At 43.0% G+C, this 21,171-nt stretch overlaps 2 protein-coding genes across 3 annotated transcripts in view; one reads left to right on the forward strand and one right to left on the reverse strand.

Moving 5' to 3' along the window:
• SLA (Src like adaptor) overlaps positions 1-4,771 on the forward strand; it is a 72,253-nt gene extending 67,482 nt beyond the window's left edge. For both annotated transcript variants that reach the window (XM_056112276.1, XM_056112268.1), the window contains 2 exons: positions 1,604-1,736; positions 2,818-4,771. In XM_056112276.1, the coding sequence (XP_055968251.1) occupies positions 1,604-1,736; positions 2,818-3,034 (350 nt within the window). In that variant the 3' untranslated portion in view covers positions 3,035-4,771. The remainder of the gene's footprint in view (positions 1-1,603; positions 1,737-2,817) is intronic.
• The window catches only part of TG (thyroglobulin), a 261,047-nt gene that overhangs the window by 101,982 nt on the left and 137,894 nt on the right, over positions 1-21,171 (reverse strand). The window contains exon 41 of the mRNA XM_056112201.1: positions 15,192-15,391. Within this exon, the coding sequence (XP_055968176.1) occupies positions 15,192-15,391 (200 nt within the window). The remainder of the gene's footprint in view (positions 1-15,191; positions 15,392-21,171) is intronic.

Genomic DNA, 21,171 nt, shown 5'->3' on the forward strand with positions numbered 1-21,171 from the left:
GGAAGATGAGTCATATCTCTGAAACCTTGAGCTGGTGACTGGACCCCAGGATCCTTAGTTTCCACAATTTAAAAATGGGTACACCCCCAGGCACTCTTCACAACTGACATCAACCTTCTCAAGAATAAGGTCCAGCTCAGCATTAAGTTCAAGTTCCCTGCTTATAAATGTTATTTCTTTTTCTTCTCTTCCAAAAAATGTATTCTCAGTGTCAGTATTCACCTTTCAAAGGAAGGACTTTCAAAAATATCCCTCCTCTGCTATGGCTGATTTCTTTAGTTTTGGCATCAGTTTTGGCTCCCTCAACTCACAATCCAGGGGGTCTTTTCAATTTCAAATCCATGACAGGTAATTATTTCCTATTCACATCCACTTATATTTCCCTCCACCGAATGTAATGGTCTTCCCACTCACTTCTCAGTGCAGAACCTGTGTGGGTGGACATTTGAGTTCACTGAGAAAGTTAGACAGAAAGCCTGGAAATGAAGCATTACTGGCAACCGTCATCTGAAGACCTGGGGTGGCTTCGTCATTAACAGCATTCTTGTGTTCTTTGGCAAGAACTCCCTAAGTGAGTCCCCTCACTGATACAGAAAGAGAGGTCCCCAGAGGTGTAAGACCTGGTGCTGGCTGTGCTGGTCTTGGGTGTGCAGGAACAGGCCCAGACAGCTCCCATCCTCAGTTTCATCTTCTGTCCCTTCAAGCCGAAAAACACTGTGAGTTTTTACCTGCATAAAACTGCACAGAATTTTTTCCACTCCACGAAAGTCAAAACACAGCTAGATTCCATTCTCACTAGGACTGAGGAGTCAAGGAAGGCAGGAAGAAATGGGGACTCTGTGTTTCTGAAAAGTAGGAATGCCTGGAAGCTCAGAGATTCCATTCTAGCTAGAGGGGGAAACAACTTATTTACTTGCCCATCTGTATTTTGGGGGGTGTGCAGAGTAGAGAAGAGGGGGTTTTCTTCAACTTCTTATTCATCCACCTCCTCTCCTTTGCCTATCTCTCTGGTTTCTGACACTTCTGTCTTGTTATCACTTTGGTGCTGCCTTTCCTTCAGCCCGTTCCCTTACCCTCCCTGCTTCTGTCTCTCTATCTGTCTCTGTAACCCTCTCCCTCTTCCTTCCTGTTTGTTGTTAATTATTGCTCTCAGCTTCCTTTCTTCCCTCAAGTGTAACCCTGGCACTGTACTAAATGCCATCCATAGTCACAGCACATTTTGCCTCACCCAGAGAAGTGGATGGAACTCTGTCTTTACATAAAACTACTGAGACTGGGGCTCCCATAGCACATGAGATCCTCCAGACATTTTCGCTTATTCTGCATGAAGAAAAATAAGGCTCAGAGAAGGGCCAGGCCAGAACTACCAGTATTAGTTGATCCTAGACCCTGATCTCTATTTTCTGCAGGTGTCAGGTGTGCACAGAGCAAGTGAACATTTCAATCGGTGACTGGGCACAGGACTCCCAGCCTGGCCACACCCTTTTCAACTTGGTCTTGGTTTCCCCATGTGAACAAGGGTGTTGTGATGAAAGGCCCTTTGATCCCTACTCCCTCACCTTGGCTGCAACATCACTGATGGACTCTCTGCTTCCCTCTTCAGAAGTTGCTGATGGTCTTTGCTGTGTCCTGACCACCCCGTGCCTCACTCAGAGCACTGCCACACCTTCCCTGAGGGCTCCTAACTCCCCAGTCACCTTGCGCCAGAAGACCTTTGACTGGAAGAGGGTGTCCAGGTAGGACATGTGTGTGTGTGTGTGTGTGTGTGTGTGTGTGTGTGTGTGTGTGTGTCTCCTCTGTGAATATCTAAACTCCAAACTAGTGTGACTGACCATAAACTGGTCAGTGATCACAGTCCCTGTTGAAACCTGATGACAAACACCCAGGCAGGTACATAACTACATTCCATTGTCCCTGACCCTCAGAGGTGGGGCAGTAGGGACCAAAATGAGTCTTAGGTCACCTGCATGGTGTGGGCCCAACAGCTCCCCACCAAGAACCTGAGCCTCTCAGATGTTCACTGAGTCCCTATTGAATGTTAGCACTCTATTTTCTGACTGAAAGATATCACCTTGACTTCTAATTGTTAGGATCTCAGAGGGAGTCAAACAAATGAATCTTTGGTCAATTTACTATTTAAAACTTGATCAAACTCTCTTAGAAGGTATGAGGCCAGCAAAAATCTTAAGTTAGCCTTGTTTCTAATGGGGGGGGGAATGTTTCATTGATTTATTTACTGACTTAGTAAATAAATCAATGAATTTATTTACTGACTTAGTAAATAAATCAATGAATTTATTTACTGACTTAGTAAATAAATCAATGACTGATTTATTTACTGATTTATTTACTGACTTATTGATTTAGTCACATGACCCCCGTTATATCCCTATTATTCATGGTACTCAAAACATTGCAGGGTGAAGCCCTGGAGGTCCCTTAGCCCTGCCAGGATAGGCTGAGTAATCCCTAGCACCACTAGGCCAACCAATATTGTGTTCTCAGACCCTAGCATTGAACTACTCAGCCCTAGTTTGCTGAGAATCGCCAGGAGAGAACCCCAGTCCCCCTGAGCACTGCATGCCCCAACAAAGAAATGCTCGTTATAATTTAATTGATGGTTGGACATTTCAACAACATATAAAATGGTTAAATAAATTTTCTAAGATCATTTCATATCCACAAACATAAAAATCAGAGGAAGAAGAAAAGAAATATTCACCGAGGCCTCCCACCACCACCATGTTTTCTCACTCTCCATCTCTTTATGTCCCTCTATTTTCCTCTATCCTCTGCCTCCATTTGTGCCACTCACAGACTTCAAGAGGACTCGGATCCCGAGGGAGCAGGCAACCCCCTTGGAGTGGACGAGTCTCTTTTCAGCTATGGCCTTCGGGAAAGCATTGCCTCCTACCTATCCCTGACCAGTGAGGACGGTGCTTCCTTTGACCGCAAGAAGAAAAGCGTCTCCTTAATGTATAGTGGAAGCAAGAGGAAAAGCGCCTTCTTCTCCCCACCGTACTTTGAGGACTAGCCAAGTATGGAGAGGTGGCGTGTGCCCACAAAGAGGAGCAGAGGTTGAGACTACTGTTCCCTGGTTCGCCCAGAGAGCCATGCTTCCCCAGTCCTGGAGAGCCTCCTGTCTCTTAGCAGCCAAGAGAAGTCACATGGAGGCTTGAACTCACATCTTCTCTATCCACATCATGACCCAGGGAATCCCTGCCTGGGGTCTGAGCAGGACCATCGTGTCACACCATGTTGAGGCGTGATGGAATTGAGCAACATTTCAGAATGTCTCAGTGTATGTCAGTCTTGTTCTGTTTGTTAAGAAAGACCCTGATCTGCTCTCACAAGAAAGGGCACAACACAAGGTACATTCTCCAACAAACTGTCCAGAGAGTTACATCTTGGGTGCATCAGAGAGCACTTCTGAACGAGAAAATTCCAGGAAGATGAGCCTGGAACTGAGGCTTGGTGGGTGTCTGGATTTGAAAATTAGTCCCCTGCATTGAACTTTTTAAAACCAATGCATACGGAGAATCTTTGGTAGGCTCTCTCCCTTTCAAGGGAGATTGGTGACACTAAACAGAAACCTCTTATGATTCAGCAGATCCCTTTGACCTATTCACACCCAGGCCACATAGCAGAAGCTGGAGTATCTTTTTTCCGCAGCGAGCAAGGCACATAAAGGTCAGGGAGCTGCTGATGGAGAAATGTTAGGGTGGTCTTGAGACTGCAAACTTTCATGAGGCCCCCAACTACGGCTTTACATCAGCACAGAATCAAGCTGTTTCTTGAGATATGAAGACTTCTGCTTACATTGATGTATCAATCACTCATTCACAATTGTCCCCAATAGACACTGTGTTAAGTATGTGTAGATTTGACGGTGAAAAAAAAAAAAGCGAATAAGCCCCAGATCCCAGCAATATAAAATAAGGAGAAAATTGATATGCTGAAAATTCAGCTGAGTTGGGGTAAAATAAGGAGTTCTTGTTTCAGCAGGACATCCAGAAAAGAAGAGGGATGGAAGATTTGAATAGGCAAGCACAGTTAGGTTCATTAGAAAAAAAAGAAAATTGATAAGTTTGAAAGACTAATTCATCCAGTTATGTTAAAAAGAGTCTGATGTTCACATGAATAAAAATGCTGAGCTCTGGGAAAGAAGGAAGCCAGAGTAGCTAAATTCTGTCATGTTATTTTAAGAGATGAGAGAGAAATCACCGTAAAGATGTAAAGAAGTATTTATCTCCAGGATGCTCTGCTCCTTTTGATCCTGTTGGAAAGTTGCTACAGATGAATCCATGACTCATTCTTCCCAGTTGCACAGGGATTTGGGGGGGAGGTGGGCAGGGCATGGTCTCACTAGCTGCCTGATAGGAGAAGTCTGTTCTATATATGCATTCCGTGGATCTGAGATCATTGTACTAGTGGCCTGTGGATATGCATTTTCATGCTGCCTGTTCCATGAGATTCCAGCATATTTATACAAGGAGACTTTTGTGGTTTCCTCAACAATCCCAAAGAAACTGGCTAAGACATGAGAAACAAATGTAACTGTGTGGATCTTTACTTCCACCGTCAGGCAGATGACATCACAAGTTCCAGATATTTGTACAGTGTCCTGTGAATTAGTTTTCATTGTGACAGATGGGGTCAGAACACTTGGGGAGTCCCCGGAGGGACTTCTACAAGGGGGAAGCATTATTCTTTGTTAAATCATGTATTTATTCCTGATTTAAATAAGCCTAATAAATATTTAACTCTTTGAATTTAACTCTTGGGAATCTTCCTGGGAGAGACGGTGGGTGATTCATTCAGAAACTTCTGTGGGTTATAATTTTCAACTAACAATGCCAGAGATGAGGAGGGCAATGAGGAACACAAAGAGAAGCTGCATCGAGCAGTTTCTCCTGGAGCTTGAGAATTTACAAATCTGGATTTTATGACTTTTGAAAGAACTAAGCAAATTTGAAGGTGAGCATGGGGAATAAGAGAGAAAATTTTTAGTGAGTGATTATGAAAAAATTTATATATCTTCTAGACACTTCTACATATTATCTGGATACCTTAGCTCATTGTTTTCCCAAGAATTTCTTTGTATAAATATTTTGGATACTTATTAAATACCCGTGACGTATTCAAAATGCCAAACACAGTAACAACAAAGTCTCACGATGGAGACATTACTGGGCCCACTCCAGCAAATCGATGAACAACGAGAGGATAGACAGACAGACAGTATTAAATATACTCTATACTATCCTAGGCCCTGGCAATATAGCAGTAAAGGAGAGATGGTCAGTTTATTTCACAGAGCATAATCTCACAAGCAAAGCATGACACTACTATGGCTGGTGCAGAAAACAGAAATTGGAGGGTGACAGCTCAGCAGTCATTTATTGTGATGTTTGGGAAGGGCTGGAGCAATATCTCAGCAGGTAGGGCATTTGCCTTGCATGTGGCTGACCCGAGTTCGATTCCTCTGTCCCTCTCAGAGAGCCCTGTGAGCTACCGAGAATATCCGGCCCATACAGCAAAGACTGGCAAGGTTCCCGTGGTGTATTCGATATGCCAAAAACATTAACAACAAGTCTCACAATGGAGACGTTACTGGTGCCCGCTTGAGCAAATCAATGAACAACTGGACGACAGTGCTACAGTGCAGTGCTATACGAAGTTCCCCCATGGGAAGTATTGGAGCTGAGGTCCAGAATGTGAGCAGTGAAAAGCCATGCACAGATGTAGGCAGAAAATTGGTAGCAGTAGGAGTAGGAAGACAGGGCAATTTCTTCAGGCAAGAGGGTTCGAATGGAGGTCAGGGTGCCTGGGGCTGCATGAGCCAGAGGGAGAGAAGTCTGCCTGGAAGAAGGCGGGTCTTGCAAGGCCCTGCATGAGAAAGGAAGGGTTATAGGATCTGATCTGTTCCAGGGGAATTGAGGAGCTACTGGAAGGATTCTGGTGAGGGTGTGATAACATCTTGTCTACGTTCAAAGATCACATTGCTTGCTGTGTAAGAGAATGAATTTTTGGAATCTTGGTCCTATATGTCACATGTTTAAAACTACATAGAGCCTGAAAATAAAGAGATGGGATTTTATGTTTGTACAAAAAATTAACAAAGGAAAAACAGTTGGATTTTGGGCTGCATTGAAATCAAAGTGGAATCATTATATAAGGGCAAGACAGATATTAGAAAACATCCAGTAGGGTCACAGAGATAGTATAGGTTAAGGTGTTTGTCTTGCAAGGATCTGATCTCAGATAAATACCAATCTTCATGCAGCACCACATATTAACCTCAGCACTGCCAGGAGTCATCCCTGAGCACAGAGCCAGGAGTGATCTCTGAACGCTGCTCTTTGTTGTTCAAAACCCACCCCCTCAACCAAAAAAAACTCCATAAAATAATACATTAAGAAGAAGACGACATAACTATTAAATCTAAATTAGCTGTTCAATATGACATCAAAATATATTAAGCAACCTATGGAAGAACATAGAAAAATCTATTTTATTTTGTAAATTTACCACAGAAACCTCCAAAATTGATATGTAAAGTTGAATTAAATAAATAGAAAAATTAATAAGAAGGTAGATAGAAGATATCAATAATACTGCATAACCTTCCTGCCAAGAACATCCAACAGATTGTGGAAGAAGTTCCAGTAAATTTTAATGAGTCAACATCACCCAAATCATGTTTGACAACAATGCAGTGAAACTGGAAAATAAATATACAAAAAAATAAATAAAAGTTCTATGAATCTAAAATTTAAGAACTAAAAAAATCCTTAAGAAAGTAAATAATAGAAGAAATAATAGAAAGAAAGAAATAAAAGTTCTATGAATCTAAAATTTAAAAACTAAAAAAAATCCTTAAGAGAGTAAATAATAGAAGAAATAATAGAAAGAAATAAATAAAAGTTCTATGAATCTAAAATTTAAAAACAAAAAAAATCCTTAAGAAGAAATAATAGAATATTAAAACTAAATGACAAGTTGCTACTGCTCAAAATCTTAGAGGTATTGTGGATACAGTAGAAAAAAGGACCTGTATTTCTTTAAGTATAGTGATCAAGGAACAAGGAATTGAAGGCAGTGAGATTAACTTTCAACTCTAGGAGCTCAAAGAACAACAGTTTGTCAAGAAAATAAAGAGAAAGAGAAAGTGACAGGATAAGGGTAGACATAAAAAAAAGTGTGTCAAAATAGAGAAGATTTTAAAGAATAAACCATTGATTCAGTGATTCAGTGATATATTTATTATAAAGGTAAAGGTAAAGGCCCTCCCGTTGTTCATCGATTTGCTCGAGCGGGCCCAGTAACGTCTCCATTGGAGACTTTGTTGTTACTGTGTCTGGCATATCAAATACGTCAGGGGGAGCTTGCCAGGCTCTGCCGTGCAGGCGAGATACTCTCGGTAGTTTGCCGGGCTCTCCGAGAGGGGCGGAGGAATCGAACTCGGGTCGGCCATGTTGGCTGCGTGCAAGGCAAACGCCCTACCGCTGTGCTATCACTCTAGCCCATATTTATTATAAATCATAAAAAATAAAGGAAAATGAACATGACAAAAGGGAACAAAAGTAAAGGGATGCAAGTTTGCTGTCAGCAGAAACTAAGACCTAGGCAGTGGTCAACAAGTCTCTTCCTTCCAGTTGACCCTACACTCAGGGATCCTCCCATCCTTAGCCCTTGAGGATGAAATCAAGGCCCTAAACCAGCAAAAGAAACACCTAGAAGGAGCACAGAGTCAGAGGGATAATCAGGGCCTATTGGGAAATACTAGGGGAAAGAGAAAAAGAAAAAGAACGTATTTATTATTTAAGCTGCTTTAGGACTGGTACTCTTTAGAGTAGAGCATTCTGTTCCAAATTTGTATAGAAGAAATAAACTGGCTATTATTTACAAATAGTAAGAATGTGCTGATTTCATAGAAAACCTAAGGGAACCAAATCACAAATCATTAGATGGGGCAATGATGCTCAGCAGATTTGGAACCAACCTAATCCCCTGCAACAATATTTACCAACTGGCAAGTTCAGCAGAAAATAAACTATTTCACAATGCTCATTAAGTCATGACACATGCAGGAATTTGCTTCACCCCGAGCCCACAAAATTATATGAAGAAAAGTTGAAAACTCCATGAAAAAACCTAAGAAGACAAACATATTGTGTTCATAGTTGTGGTAATGATATAATTCATGAATAGTGAATTTATTCATTTATTTCTTTGAGCGGTGACAGGGATTGAACTCAAATCTCACACAGGCAGAATGAGTGTTCCTAGTAAACATCCTGCCCCATGAATGCAGAATTTTAATACCATAAAAACCTGGATATTTTTTCTGAAATGAATCAAAAAAATTCCATGAAACGAAAAGCAAATTCCCATCAAGCATATTTTTAAAAATTGGGGCTGGAATGATAGCACAGCGGGTAGGGCATTTACTTTGCACGCGGTTGACCTGGGTTCGATTCCCAGCATCCCATATGGTCCCCCAAGCACTGCTAGGAGTAATTCCTGTGTGCGTGAACCAGGCGTAACCCCTGTGCATCCCTGGGTGTAAGTAAGTAAGTAAGTAAAGGCCCTCCCGTTGATCATCGATTTGCTCGAGCGGGCCCAGTAACGTCTCCATCGTGAGACTTTGTTGTTACTGTGTCTGGCATATCGAATACGTCACGGGGAGCTTGCCAGGCTCTGTCGTGCGAGCGAGATACTCTTGGTAGCTTGCCGGGCTCTCCGAGAGGGGCGGAGGAAATCCCTGGGTGTAACACCAAAAAAAAAAAACAAAAAAAAATTAAAAAATCAATAAAGTTACTCTAGAATAATTAAGGAAGCTTGAAAGTCCATGAATAGCTCGGCTGGTCAACTTTGATCAAAAAAGGAGTGCACCCACACTCTGAGATGTGTGCAGAAACAGGGGAAAGCAGGACCCTGGGCCAAACCACTGTCTCCTCCCATTAGTCTCATGAAGTTCAGTGTGATTGTGGGTAACTTCCTGCAGCAGGTGCATGCTCAAGACTGTGGGTTTTCTGAGGACACACACAGGTACCCAACAAAGCACCTGGGTATAACAGAAGTGGGAAAAGATATGTTAGAAAACTATCCAGCAGGTGAAACAAGGCAAGATACACCTAAAGAATTCTAGACATCGTTCAATTTTAAGAGCTGGAAAGAAGCTTGGAACATATGTACTGGGTTGTAATAGAGGGGGCCATGTCAGGAGGAGAACTGAACTTGCCAACCTAACCATAGCAGAGGAATATTCTGGAGTTCTCCTTGAGGCAAGCCAGGGAATCTGAGAGGAGAGATCATATGGGACTAGGACAGGGAAGGAGACAGTACTATTTAACCTGATGCCACTTCCTGGAATCTGGAACGCAGGATAGCACTGTAGCACTGTCCTCCCATTGTTCATCCATTTGCTCGAGCGGGCACCAGTAACATCTCCACTGTGAGACTTGTTGTTACTGTTTTTTTTGGATATTGAATATGCCAGGCTCTGCCATGTGGGTGGGATACTCTTGGTATCTTGCCGGGCTCTCCGAGAGGGAGGGAGGAATTGAACCCAGGTTGGCCGTGTGCAAGGCAAATGCCCTACCCACTGTGCTATCGCTTCAGCCTGGAATGCAGGATAAATACGGAAAATAGTGACAATAGCCTAGGAGACCAAGACAACTGTTTCTTGGGTTTCCTACATCACCTCACAAAGTCTCTATTTCTCTTAAAATAACACAAGGGTCAGAGCCATGAAGGTTGCATACTGGTAACAGGTTATGCTGGTTCTCAGACAGTAAAGTATCCTTGGACATACTAGTATTTTGAGTTGCCTTTGCTTGTTAAGAAACCAAAGTAGGGCCAGAGAGATACAGTGAGTGAGATGATTGCCTTGCATGCATCTGACTCTGGTTTGATTCCCTGAGCACCACCAGGAGTAATCTCTGAGTGCAAACCAGGAATAAGCACTGACAACCATCAACTGTGGACCCAAAACAAGGAAGGAAGGGAGGGAGGGAGGGAGGGAGGGAGGAATAAGGGGAGGAAGCAAAGCAGCTTAGATCTCGAGTTCCCAGAGTAACACGGATACTTTATAAACCTTATGTCAGCTTATGTTGAGATCACTTCTCTAGTTCTTCACAGACAGAAATTTTTATAGTGGTCTTCAAGTGGTTCTTGGGGATCAGGACCCACTCCCAATAATACTCAGTCTTGGGGTGTGGACCTGAGGTTCAGTCTTAAGGATACAGTACTGCTCAGACCTGGTGGTGCTGGGGCCCACCAAGACTACACCCATTTCACTGATCAAACTCAGAGAATCACAGATGCAAGACATGTTTTATTCCTTTAGGCTCTCCCCAGTCCAGTCAGACTGATTTCATACAAGAAAGTTCAGGGGTAGACAGATAGTACATTGGTTAAGGCATTTGCCTTTCATGTGACCCAATGGGCTCTATTCCCAACACCATGTATGATCCCCTGAGCACTGCCAGGATTGATGTCTGAGCACAAAGTGGGAATAAGCATCCATGGGACAGAGTGTGTGGTAGAACATACATTTTGCCTATGTGAGATTTGAGTTAAATCCTGGCACCACACAAAAAAAATAAGTCTTTCCCTTCAAAAAAATAAATAACTAAATAAGGCAGGGGAGGAAGGTAAGAAGTATCACTCAAGGTTAGGATCTTAAAATTTACCTGTGTGATTCCAAGCCTATTTCTTATAACTAACTCTATTTCTTATACTCTGAAACCCCAATTACCAAAGAAGCAACCTCATAAAGTGGGAACGTAGGTTTCAGTTTTAGGTTGTAGCCCCTAAGGCAGTTCCTTTGCTGTGTGTTCTTAAGTAGCACACTAGACCTCCCACACTTGAATTTATTATCTCTGAACTGGAAATAAATAAAGATGCCCATGTCAATTAATGTGAGGAAACGAGGAGCTAATACACTGAAACTACTTTGTGGCTTGAAGCCTACTAAATAAATAAACAGAAGCTATTGGCTAGTATAGGAGCCCATCTTGCCTAATATTTCAATAGGTCTGATCCCAAGATTTGCAGAGATACTGAATATTTTATCCAAGGATATATAACCAACTCACGTTCTTTCCCCAAACATCTGTTGGTAAAGAACACATTTAAGAACTGCTAATATATTAAAGTATTTTAGTTCTCTTCATTCCAAATAATTTCACATGCAACCCCCAAATCACTGGGAACAGTTGTTCAAAGCTGCCTCTAAATGACTAAAACAGATGGAGGGTTTATTTTTATATACACTACCATTTGTTAAAACACATTAGTTTTTGAAATTCCTCAAACGCCTAAGCTCTCCAGAATTTTCAAAAAGAAAAGAAAATTTTACCTTGTGGTCCTCCTGGAAGGCTCACTGGGTATCTTCTGGGTCCCACTGAGTGTCTGGTTTCTGAGCAACCCTGGGAAATGCCTTGAGAATTAGCTAAAGTCAGGAAGCCCAGTTTTTCAGGAATGGAAAGTTGTCTGTGCCCACAACTCTTATGACTAAGATGACCCCAGAAAGAGGGACAGATGAAAAGAAATCCCAATCAAAGGCAAACACAGACAATAATCACCAAAAAATGTGGTAGAAGTAGGAGATAGGGATTAATTCGTGGGTCCCTGAGCACATTTTCCCATTCATTCATGTGCTCATTCAGTGCCTGGATGCTAGTAATGGTGCATGTACTCTGTTGTAGTACTTAAATCTTGAAGAACAAGCCACCCACTTCTCTTTCTGAAATTTACAAACTTGTAAGAGAGACTAATGTGTCACAAAGTATAAATATTTATGGGTGAGGAAAGCATGTTCAAAGTTGTACTGAGAAGTAATGGCAGATAAAGAATATCTGGGTATAGGCTGAAGTTTGGAAGAATTTCCTTAAGGGTGAGTAAGACTGACCAAGAGGAAGATAGGAGAGTATGCCAAGCAGAAGCGACATGGATTCTTCGAGGACTTTGAAGACATAAAGACTCCTTATTGAAGTAGAGAGATGCACTGCTTCTTGGTGGGATCACTGTCACTGTCACTGTCCTCCCATTGTTCATTGATTTGCTCAAGCGGGCCCAGTAACATCTCCATTGTGATACTTGTTACTGTGTTTGGCATATCGAATACATCACGGGTAGCTTGCCAGGCTTTGCCGTGCAGGTAAGATACTCTTGGTAGCTTGTCAGGCTCTCCGAGAGGAGTGGAGGAATCAAACTTGGGTCGGCCATGTTGGCTGCATGCAAGGCAAACGCCCTACCCACAGTGCTATCGCTCCAGCCCCTTGGTGGGATAGAGTCATAATAATATAATAATCTAGCATATTTACTCCTTATAATAGAATTCCAGACCTCAGGAAGACCAGACAAAATTGGGTTATATTATGTGGCCTCAGCATTGTTAGCAAGGCCATGACTGTGATCTTCACGGGTCTTTATTTTCTCCTAATTTGTATTATTTAATGGTCTCTTTGATGCTTTCTGGGCCTTCAGTATTGCTTCTCTTAAATCTATGTTCCTCTTAGCTCTAACAGAAGTCTTGCTAAAGGGTAGAAACATTCTACTTGCTTGAAATTCCTTTGATAGTACAACAATGTTCATAGGAACCCTACACACAACAGCCCAGGGTATGAAAACAATGCAGACATTCACACACAGATGAGAAAATAAAGCTAATCAATGTATTTCATGGTTTAGTGTTCAGTCCTTAAAAAGAAATGCAATTATGATATGGGCCACAACAATATTGACCAATATGAAAGACCAATGCTAATTGAAATGAGCTCAGACATTAAAAAAAAAAGTCTTGTGAATTGACTAATAGTGAGGTACATGAACTAGATAATTTCATAGAGACAAAAAGTAGAGTAGAGGTTTCCAGGGGCTTTGAGAAAGAGAGAATTAATAAAGAATTTCTGTTTGGGATGATGCAAAGATGATAGAATGATGTGTAACAATGATTGGCAACATTATGTATATATATATATATATATATATATATATATGCAACAAGGTTCTAAATGCTCTAAGTAAACCAACCAAATCATCCAAATTCTTCAGTAACTCCCAAGCACTCAGAATAATCCAAAGTTATGGATGCCATCTGGTTCTCTCAGACTCCAAGCCTCCAGGCTATTGTGCACGAATGCTCTGACCTCCAACTATGTCACAGAACTGGCAGATCTGAGGCAAGAGTCATATTTCCTTTTGGTACCCGGACTCTTCACCTAAGATTGACTGCAGTGATGCCTCCCCTAGGAAGTGCTTCTCCACATTCCTTATTCATTGTAATGGGGCTTCTCCTTGAGCTTCCCCTAGACCCTCTTGATAGACATAGAATGATTGTACTCTTTTGTGGGATATAAAACAACATAATAGGAGACTAGACACAAGGGCCAGGAAGATTAGTTCATGGTTGGAAACTTACCTCAAGTGCTGGAGAGAAAGGCAGTTGGGATAGAGAAGGAATCACTATGACAAAGATAGTTGGAAATGATCACTTTCGATAAGAACTACACGCTGAAAATAGTTAAAAAATATGAACAGGATAACGTCTCAGTATCTGTATTGCAAACCATAATACACAAAGGGAGGATGGAGTGATAGCACAGTGGTAGGGCATTTGTTTTGCACGCAGCCAGCCCTGCCGAGCTGGGTTCGATTCCTCTGTCCCTCTCGGAGAGACGGGCAAGCTACCAAGAGTATCTTGCCCACACGGCAAAGCCCGTGACGTATTCAATATGCCAAACACGGTAACAAGTCTCAAAATGGAGATGTTACTGGGCCCGCTCGAGCAAATAGATGAACAAGGAGAAGACAGTTACAGTGACAATACACAAAAGGAGAGAGATGTAGGGAGGAGGGAGAGAGAGGTAGATGAAGAAGAGGAGAGAGAGAAAGAGAGAGAGAGAGGAGGAGATAGACCGAAGGAACGTCCCTGCCATAGAGACAAGCTAGGGGGTGTGTCAGGAGGGAAACGGGACAGGTAGCGGTAAATGTACACTGGTGAAGAGATAGGTGTTGGAACACTGTATAACTGAAATCCAACCATGAACAACTTTGTAACTCTGTATCTCAGTTGATTTAGTTAAAAATAAAAATTACTAAAAGCATGTGTTTTTTCACATCCTAAAAGAAGACATGGCTTATTTTAAGACATTTCCAGCACTAGAATAGCAAAATAGATTCACAAAAATTGCACAATCAATAACATTAGAATCTTGGATGACACATTAGTCATCAGTGTTTATGCAATGGTCAACGAGTTTGTTTCTTCCATAACAATTATTTTCATCAGTACAATCATACCACTATCATCCTTCTCATCACCACCATCATAATCATCATCTCCACCAACATCTGGTACTTGATTGTACAGTAGAAATATGACTGATGAGTTCTATCCTTTGCTTTCATTCAACAGTCAGCAATGCCATTGCCTAAACATTTGACCTCATGTACTTCCTACATAGCTTCTGAACCATGCAAATATCTGTCATTCCCTTAGGATCCACATAGCATAGAAAAACTCTGGTTTCCCTACCTATCTTCATATTTTGCTCAAAAGAAACAACAATGAGGTAGAAGGAACCAGCGCAAATAATGTATCAAATAATGGTGTTCTTCAGTGCAATGCCACCAGGGCTGAACCACAGGGGAGACCAAGTGTCGGCCATTGAAGAAACTAGACAGCTAACAAGAATTGTAATTGTAATTGCAAGTCCAAATCCATGCAAGATCAGGGCAGCAATGCTGGTAGTTGATGAATGTTCTCTCGGTCCCAGCTCTCTCCTTTGGGTGATGCTATTGCTTTGCATAGTATTGGCTAGTGTTCCTTCTTATTAATTTTTCACCAACCAAGAACCTTTCCATCCTACTTTTCCTCCTATATTTCTCTTCTAACAGAAAGTCAATCAAAGATCCAGGCCATAAAACCTGACTGAGGTTTCACTTCCAGGAAAGAGAAATGTTTCGGAGACAGTAATATTAGGAACTTAGTTACAAAGGAAATAGTGGAGACAGGATACACACTTAGGACAAAGGAGATGTGAAAACCCAGCAACAGAAGCTGGATGTCTTCAAGTGGTAAGGAGAATCACCTGGTCCAACAGCTTATTCAGCAACACTAAAGTGGGTTTCCCAACAAAACAGCAGGCCTCGCAACAAAATATCAGGACTTGACTTACCATTAGCACTGCTCTCTGGAAGAGTCTGGAGTCAGCAGCTCTTGTGAGAAGGTGGATACTTGCCACATCGGCTCCTCCACGGTCTGCCGCCAGGGACACGCGTCGGGGGTCTCCACCAAACACACCGATGTGGGACTGCACCCAAGTGAGAGCAGCCACCTGGTCCAGGAGACCCCAGTTGCCACTCATCTCACTGGACCCTTCAGAAAGAGGAAAAAAATCTTTTAACCTCGTTGCAATACTCAATTTAAGCATCCTGGAGCTGACAAAGCCCAGAGTAGTTCCGAAAACTGGGAATCCTGTTCCTGCAGATCAGGGCTGGTACTTTCTAATCCAGTGTAGGACATAGGGCAGAGCCTGGGACTGGACCCATCCAGACATAGCTTCTGCCTCCAGTTTTGGCCAGAAAGAATACTCTGGATTTGTCACTGCATCTCTCTGGGTCATGGACCAAGGCAATTGCTAGAACAGTCTCCTAGGTTTGATGCAGTGTGTCAGTGTACAGACCACCATGGGCAGCAGGAAATGGACTTCCTGCCCCACACCCTCACTCCACTATGGTTGGACCTCCGTGTCTTTTACTTCAGTACAAGCAGGGCCAGCCTGAGACTCTGGATTCATTCCTCCCACCATCGTATCTTATATAACCTTCAATAGCATTTATCTAGGGCTGAGGATGTGGGTCAGGGTACAACATGTGTCTTTGGTGGGTAAGGCCCTGGATTTGACTCCCAGTGCTACAAAAAGAAAAGGAAACCCAAATAATCATTTATCTGAGTGGATTTTTTTCTTTCTTTCTATTATTATTATTATTACTATTATTATTATTGGGCTAGAACGATAGCACAGCGGGTAAGGCATTTGCCTTGCACACAGCAAACATAGCCAACCCGAGTTTGATTCCTCCGCCCCTCTCCAGCAAGCTACTGAGAATATCTCGCCTGCACGGCAAAGACTGGCAAGCTACCCATGACGTATTCGATATGCCAAAAAGAGTAACAACAAGTCTCACAGTTTGTTGTGAGATGTTACTGGTGCCCACTCGAGCAAATTGATAAACAATGGAAGTACAGTGCTACAGTGCTATTATTATTATTATGAAGATGATGATGATGATGATGATGTGGGAAAAGGGGGATGGCAGCACACCCAGTTATGCTCAATGTTTACTCCTGGCTCTGAACTCAGGAATTACTTCTTTTTTTGCTTTTTGAGTTACACCCAGCGATGCTCAGGGGTTTCACGTGGCTCATGCACTCAGGAATTACTCCTGGCAGTGCTCAAGGGTCCATATGGGATGCCAGGGATCGAACCCAGGTCAGCAAGACTAATGCCTAACCCACTGTGCTACCTCTTCAGCCCCAGTAATTACTCTTGATGGGGATCTGAGACCATATAAAGTATTGGGGATACAACCAGGGTTGGCCGTGAGCAAGGCAAACATCTTGCTAACTGTACTATAGCACTTGTCCAGTACAAAGTTGATCTTTTTATCCCCTTTCTTCACAGAACTTAGTAGATATTTATGAGAAGTTTGACACTTTTATTTTTGAACAAAACACTTCACACACACATGTTTGGTTTGTGTTTTGTGGGGTGACCTCTGGCCCATGGTCACTCATCCTTCTCTGAATTCACAACTCTGCCTTTCCATCCTGTCCACTGACCACCCCACAGTTTCAGCCTGCTCCAGTTGGAGCTGAGACATCTGTTTCTGTCTTTGGTTCTGTTAAGAGACTCCAGAAGATTCCACAACTTCAAACCTATACCAAATTGTTGATCTGGGGAAACAGAACACAGATAACCAATAACCCAGAGCACTCTGCCTGCTCCAGATTCCCTCATTTCTCCAGCTGATCCTCTCATCAGCACTTCCAGTTCATTCAGTCCCAAAGTGGACTTGACTTTGTGTACTGAGCCCCACCTACCCACTTTGCTTCCACAAACCTTGTCTTGAGTGCCCACTGCCTCTGCCAGCTCTGGCTTCTCTCCCTCCACTGGCCTCTCTCCTGCTCTTCTGAGTGCTCCCAACTGACCTCCTACACTTCCCTCCCAATGATTCTCTATGTCAGCGATTTAGAGTTTTAAACTTACCATCCTGGTTTTCACATTCTCTCTCTCTCTCTCTCTCTCTCTCTCTCTCTCTCTCTCTCTCTCTCTCTCTCTCTCACACACACACACACACACACACACACACACACACAGAGTGCTCTACCCTACCTCAACTCTCCCATTTCCTGCATTGTTCTTCAGGCAGGATCTCAAATGTGCTGGTGCAAATGCTTCTGTGGGACTGGGCCTATCTCCCCAGATATCTCCTCCTTGTATTCATTGTGCAGCCACTCAGGCTCCTAGGATTTGCTCACACAAACCAATTCATACTCTTCCAATTCTATCTGGCTTCCTTCTCTTCTTTTCTCCCTCCCCAACATTGACCTTCCAGATTTTTCCTATGGCCCAGCGAGCCTTCAGCAAGCCTTGAATAATATTAGTTTACAGGCCCTCAGGAGAAGTAATATTTATCTTATGGACATTTGTCCCCAGGTTCTTCGCTCCTAGATTGACACTCACTAAAGCCAGCAGTACAGAAAGAGTGCATTAGTTGAATGAAAGCAACAGAGTGAGAAATGGATGGGATTCAATATCAAGCAAGAAAGCATCAATAAGACCCTCTAGTTCCAAACAGCAAAACAGAAATCTTGCATTCTGATTCCCCAAACCGTCATTGACCAAGTTAAAGAGAACCCAGCTCAGAGGAGGCCACACTGGAAACTATTCTATCTGGGGAGACTTTCAGTCTTCCTCAATTGCATTTCTGGGATGGGTGAAGCTATCGGTGAATCACTCTGGTGCAGATTTTTCTGTATTGCATGTGCTTTACATGTACTAGGATGCATGTTTCCAAGATCTCAGGTAGGAAATCTGAGCAATAGCAGAGTAGAAACCAGTCCTGCATGACTGGAAAGCTACACCAAGGTTTGTGTTTTCAGTGTCTATAGGAGTGAGGATGGGGGAACTGCCCCTGATTCTCACTTCCTGCTTACTCACCCCCAGGACCTGTGCAGATATTCTGACATCTTTCAGTGAGATGGTTCAAAAGGCTACTCCTCAGACAAGTTCATCATCTTACAGTGGGTCTTACAGCAAGACAGATAACATCCTGACCCTCGGATTGTGTGCTGACAAATTGAGAAGGCAGTTCACTGAATGTCTGCTCTAGTATAGCCTGCCTCTTTCCTTGTAAAGAATTATGAAAACTGAATTATTAAAACTGTCTTCCTTATTTTTCCTGAAAATTAAGGAAAGACATTATTTAGGTACAATAAAGAAATTCCAGATCTCTCTCAGACTACTTTGTTCCGGCATGCAATCCAATTCAGCAAGCATGTGGTGAAGACCCTAGCATGCGAGACATGACGACGTTCACAGAAGCATTTCAGTACTGTCTTTCTGAGAGTACTAAAATGAACTCTGCATGAGAGCCTTTTTAACCACCTCCCTGTTCCTTCTGCCTCCAGGTTACACTTCCTTGACATTGTCAAACCCTAGGAAGTAACCTCAATCCCGCCAAGCAATCTGGAGTCTCTTCACATTGTAGTCAAGAGCCTTGCCAAGCCTTGTGGGGGCTGCTCCTCAGGACCAATTCATGGCCCAGGCAGTCTGGTTTTTGGCTCATCCTCTGCTCTCATCCCCAGGGCCTGTTCTGGGTCCACCTACAAACATGAGCATGCAGAACTTCAAGGACAGGGAATTAAAGAGGGTAACACTTCACTGGCCAGCAGGAAGGAGTGTCAGGTACAAACATTCCCCTCCATCTGTACCAGCCTCTCAGACCTTATCCTCCTATTAAAACAACCCCAGCATTGCTGCTATGTGGATGGATCTGGAGAGTATCAAGCTCAGTAAAGTGAGTCAGAAGGAGAGGGATAGGTACAGAATTCTCTCTCATATGCGGGATATAAAGAAACATAGAAGGGGTATAAAAAATACCCAGTAATTGCGGGGGGGGGACACTGGGACATTGGTGGATGAAAGGGGAAACTGGTGGAGGGGTTTGTGCATCCTTACTATTAGCAACATTACAGTAACTACTGCAAACCGCAGTGTCTAAAATAAAATTAAGAAATTAAAATCAATCCCAGCAAATATTCCTCTCCTTCCTCATTTTCCACCTGGATTTCACTTGCAAATTTGATTTTTTTTTCATCTCCAAATGCTATAGCACAATTCCAGACCCACAGCCAGTTCTCCCCGACATCTTGTTGATGACCACCAGTAAATCAGTGTGACTGATCAGGTGGCTAAGCATGCAGGTAAGGGATCCAGGCCTATTGGTCCAGGCCCTTAGGATAGCCATGGCCTTTAGTGTGCCCAGATCATCTGTAAAATAGGGCTAACAGAACCAACCTATTAGGCTATTTGGATGATTGAATCGATATGTATTGATAAAGGGAAGAGAATGGTTCTTAGCATAACATACTCTAGAAGTTGCTTGATTTTTCTGAAATAAAATGAAATGGGTTTAAGTCCCAGCATTCACTCACTCACATCCTATGCAGTAGCATTAGCTTTATCTCCTATGGCAGAAACGGCTCCTGTGATGCCACCAGTGCCTCCGAGGGCTGCCGGGGCTGCACTCTACCTCTCTTGCTGTTCCTCTGGTCAGAGAGAACAGCAGCCCTCCTGTGGAGGCTCTAGGGACAGGCCATATGGCCATGCTGTCCTTTCATCTGGCACCTCAGCCCAAGTTTTCTCTGCTTCCTTGCAGAGGCCACACAGGCCACGTCCACCTACTCTGCTCTGCACACCACCACCCCTGCTCCCCCTCACGCTATAATTTTTCCCTGGAGGGAAGTATCACTGAGCCCCACTCCTCGGCATCTGTCTACTGGCAGGTTCTACACTGTTGGAAGCCACTCCCAGCCCACCACCAAGCTCCAAGCCCCTCCCTTCCTCTCCAGTCCCCCCCCCCCCCCCCCCGCCCCGGTCTCAGCAATCACAACTCCTTCAAGGATTCCCGCTGGGTTCAATCTGCCTCTTCTCACAAACACTGAATGTTTGCACCACAGGACTGGTACAATCTTCCATTTTCCTTTTTTTTGCATCCTTGATGATCTCTCTCATATGTGCATGGAGTTCAGAGCTCTGGGGGCTATTTCCTGTCAGGGCTATAATAATGGATACTGCCTATGTATCAAGTAGATTGATAGGCACAGAGCAGCTATTTCGCCTGGTGAATCAACTACTGCTGCTGCAATCCAGGAGCAACTTGGTGCCAACCCAGGTAGGGTAGGGGCATGGCTCTGAAAGATCCCTGACGTGCAAAGGGTCAGGGGAAGGAAGATCTTACAAGTTCTCAGTGCCTATCTTTCTCCCACGTGACATGAGTAAAATGTTTGCTTTGCACTAGGTGGACCAGAGTTTAATTTCCAGCACTTCCCATGGTTCGTGGAGCACCTCCAGGAGTGATCCCTAAATGCAGAGCCAAGAGTAAGCTCTGAATACTGCCAAGTGTGGCCCCCAATCAAGATAAAATTAAATAACTAAAATCTATTGACTATTTTTAAGGGATAAGGGGATAGTGTGTTATATTGCTAATTTCTTCAGGGGTCGGTCTAGTACTTAGCTTCTTTTTTGTTGTTGTTTTGGGACCACACATGGAAGTGCTCAGGGCTTAATCCTGGTCCTATGCTCAGGGATTACTCCTCGAGAGAAAATATGCAGTACTGGTGATTGAATCCAAGTCAACCATATGCAAGGCAAGTACTTTACCTGCTATATTATCTTTCCAGAGCCAGCACCTAATTTCTTAAGGGTACAACTGTGAGTTGTACCCTTATATAGGTGCATGTAACTGAATATGGGGGTCACTTTAAAATTAATTTTTTACGATTTATTTTGAGGAAATATTTGATTTGCATACTTATTTTATATAGCTCTGCACTCCAAAGATGCATAAAAATTTCTTAGATGAAAGGCT

The sequence above is a fragment of the Sorex fumeus genome, unplaced genomic scaffold (genome assembly GCF_029834395.1).
Source record: "Sorex fumeus unplaced genomic scaffold, SorFum_2.1 ptg000002l, whole genome shotgun sequence".
Taxonomy (NCBI): Eukaryota; Metazoa; Chordata; class Mammalia; order Eulipotyphla; family Soricidae; genus Sorex; species Sorex fumeus.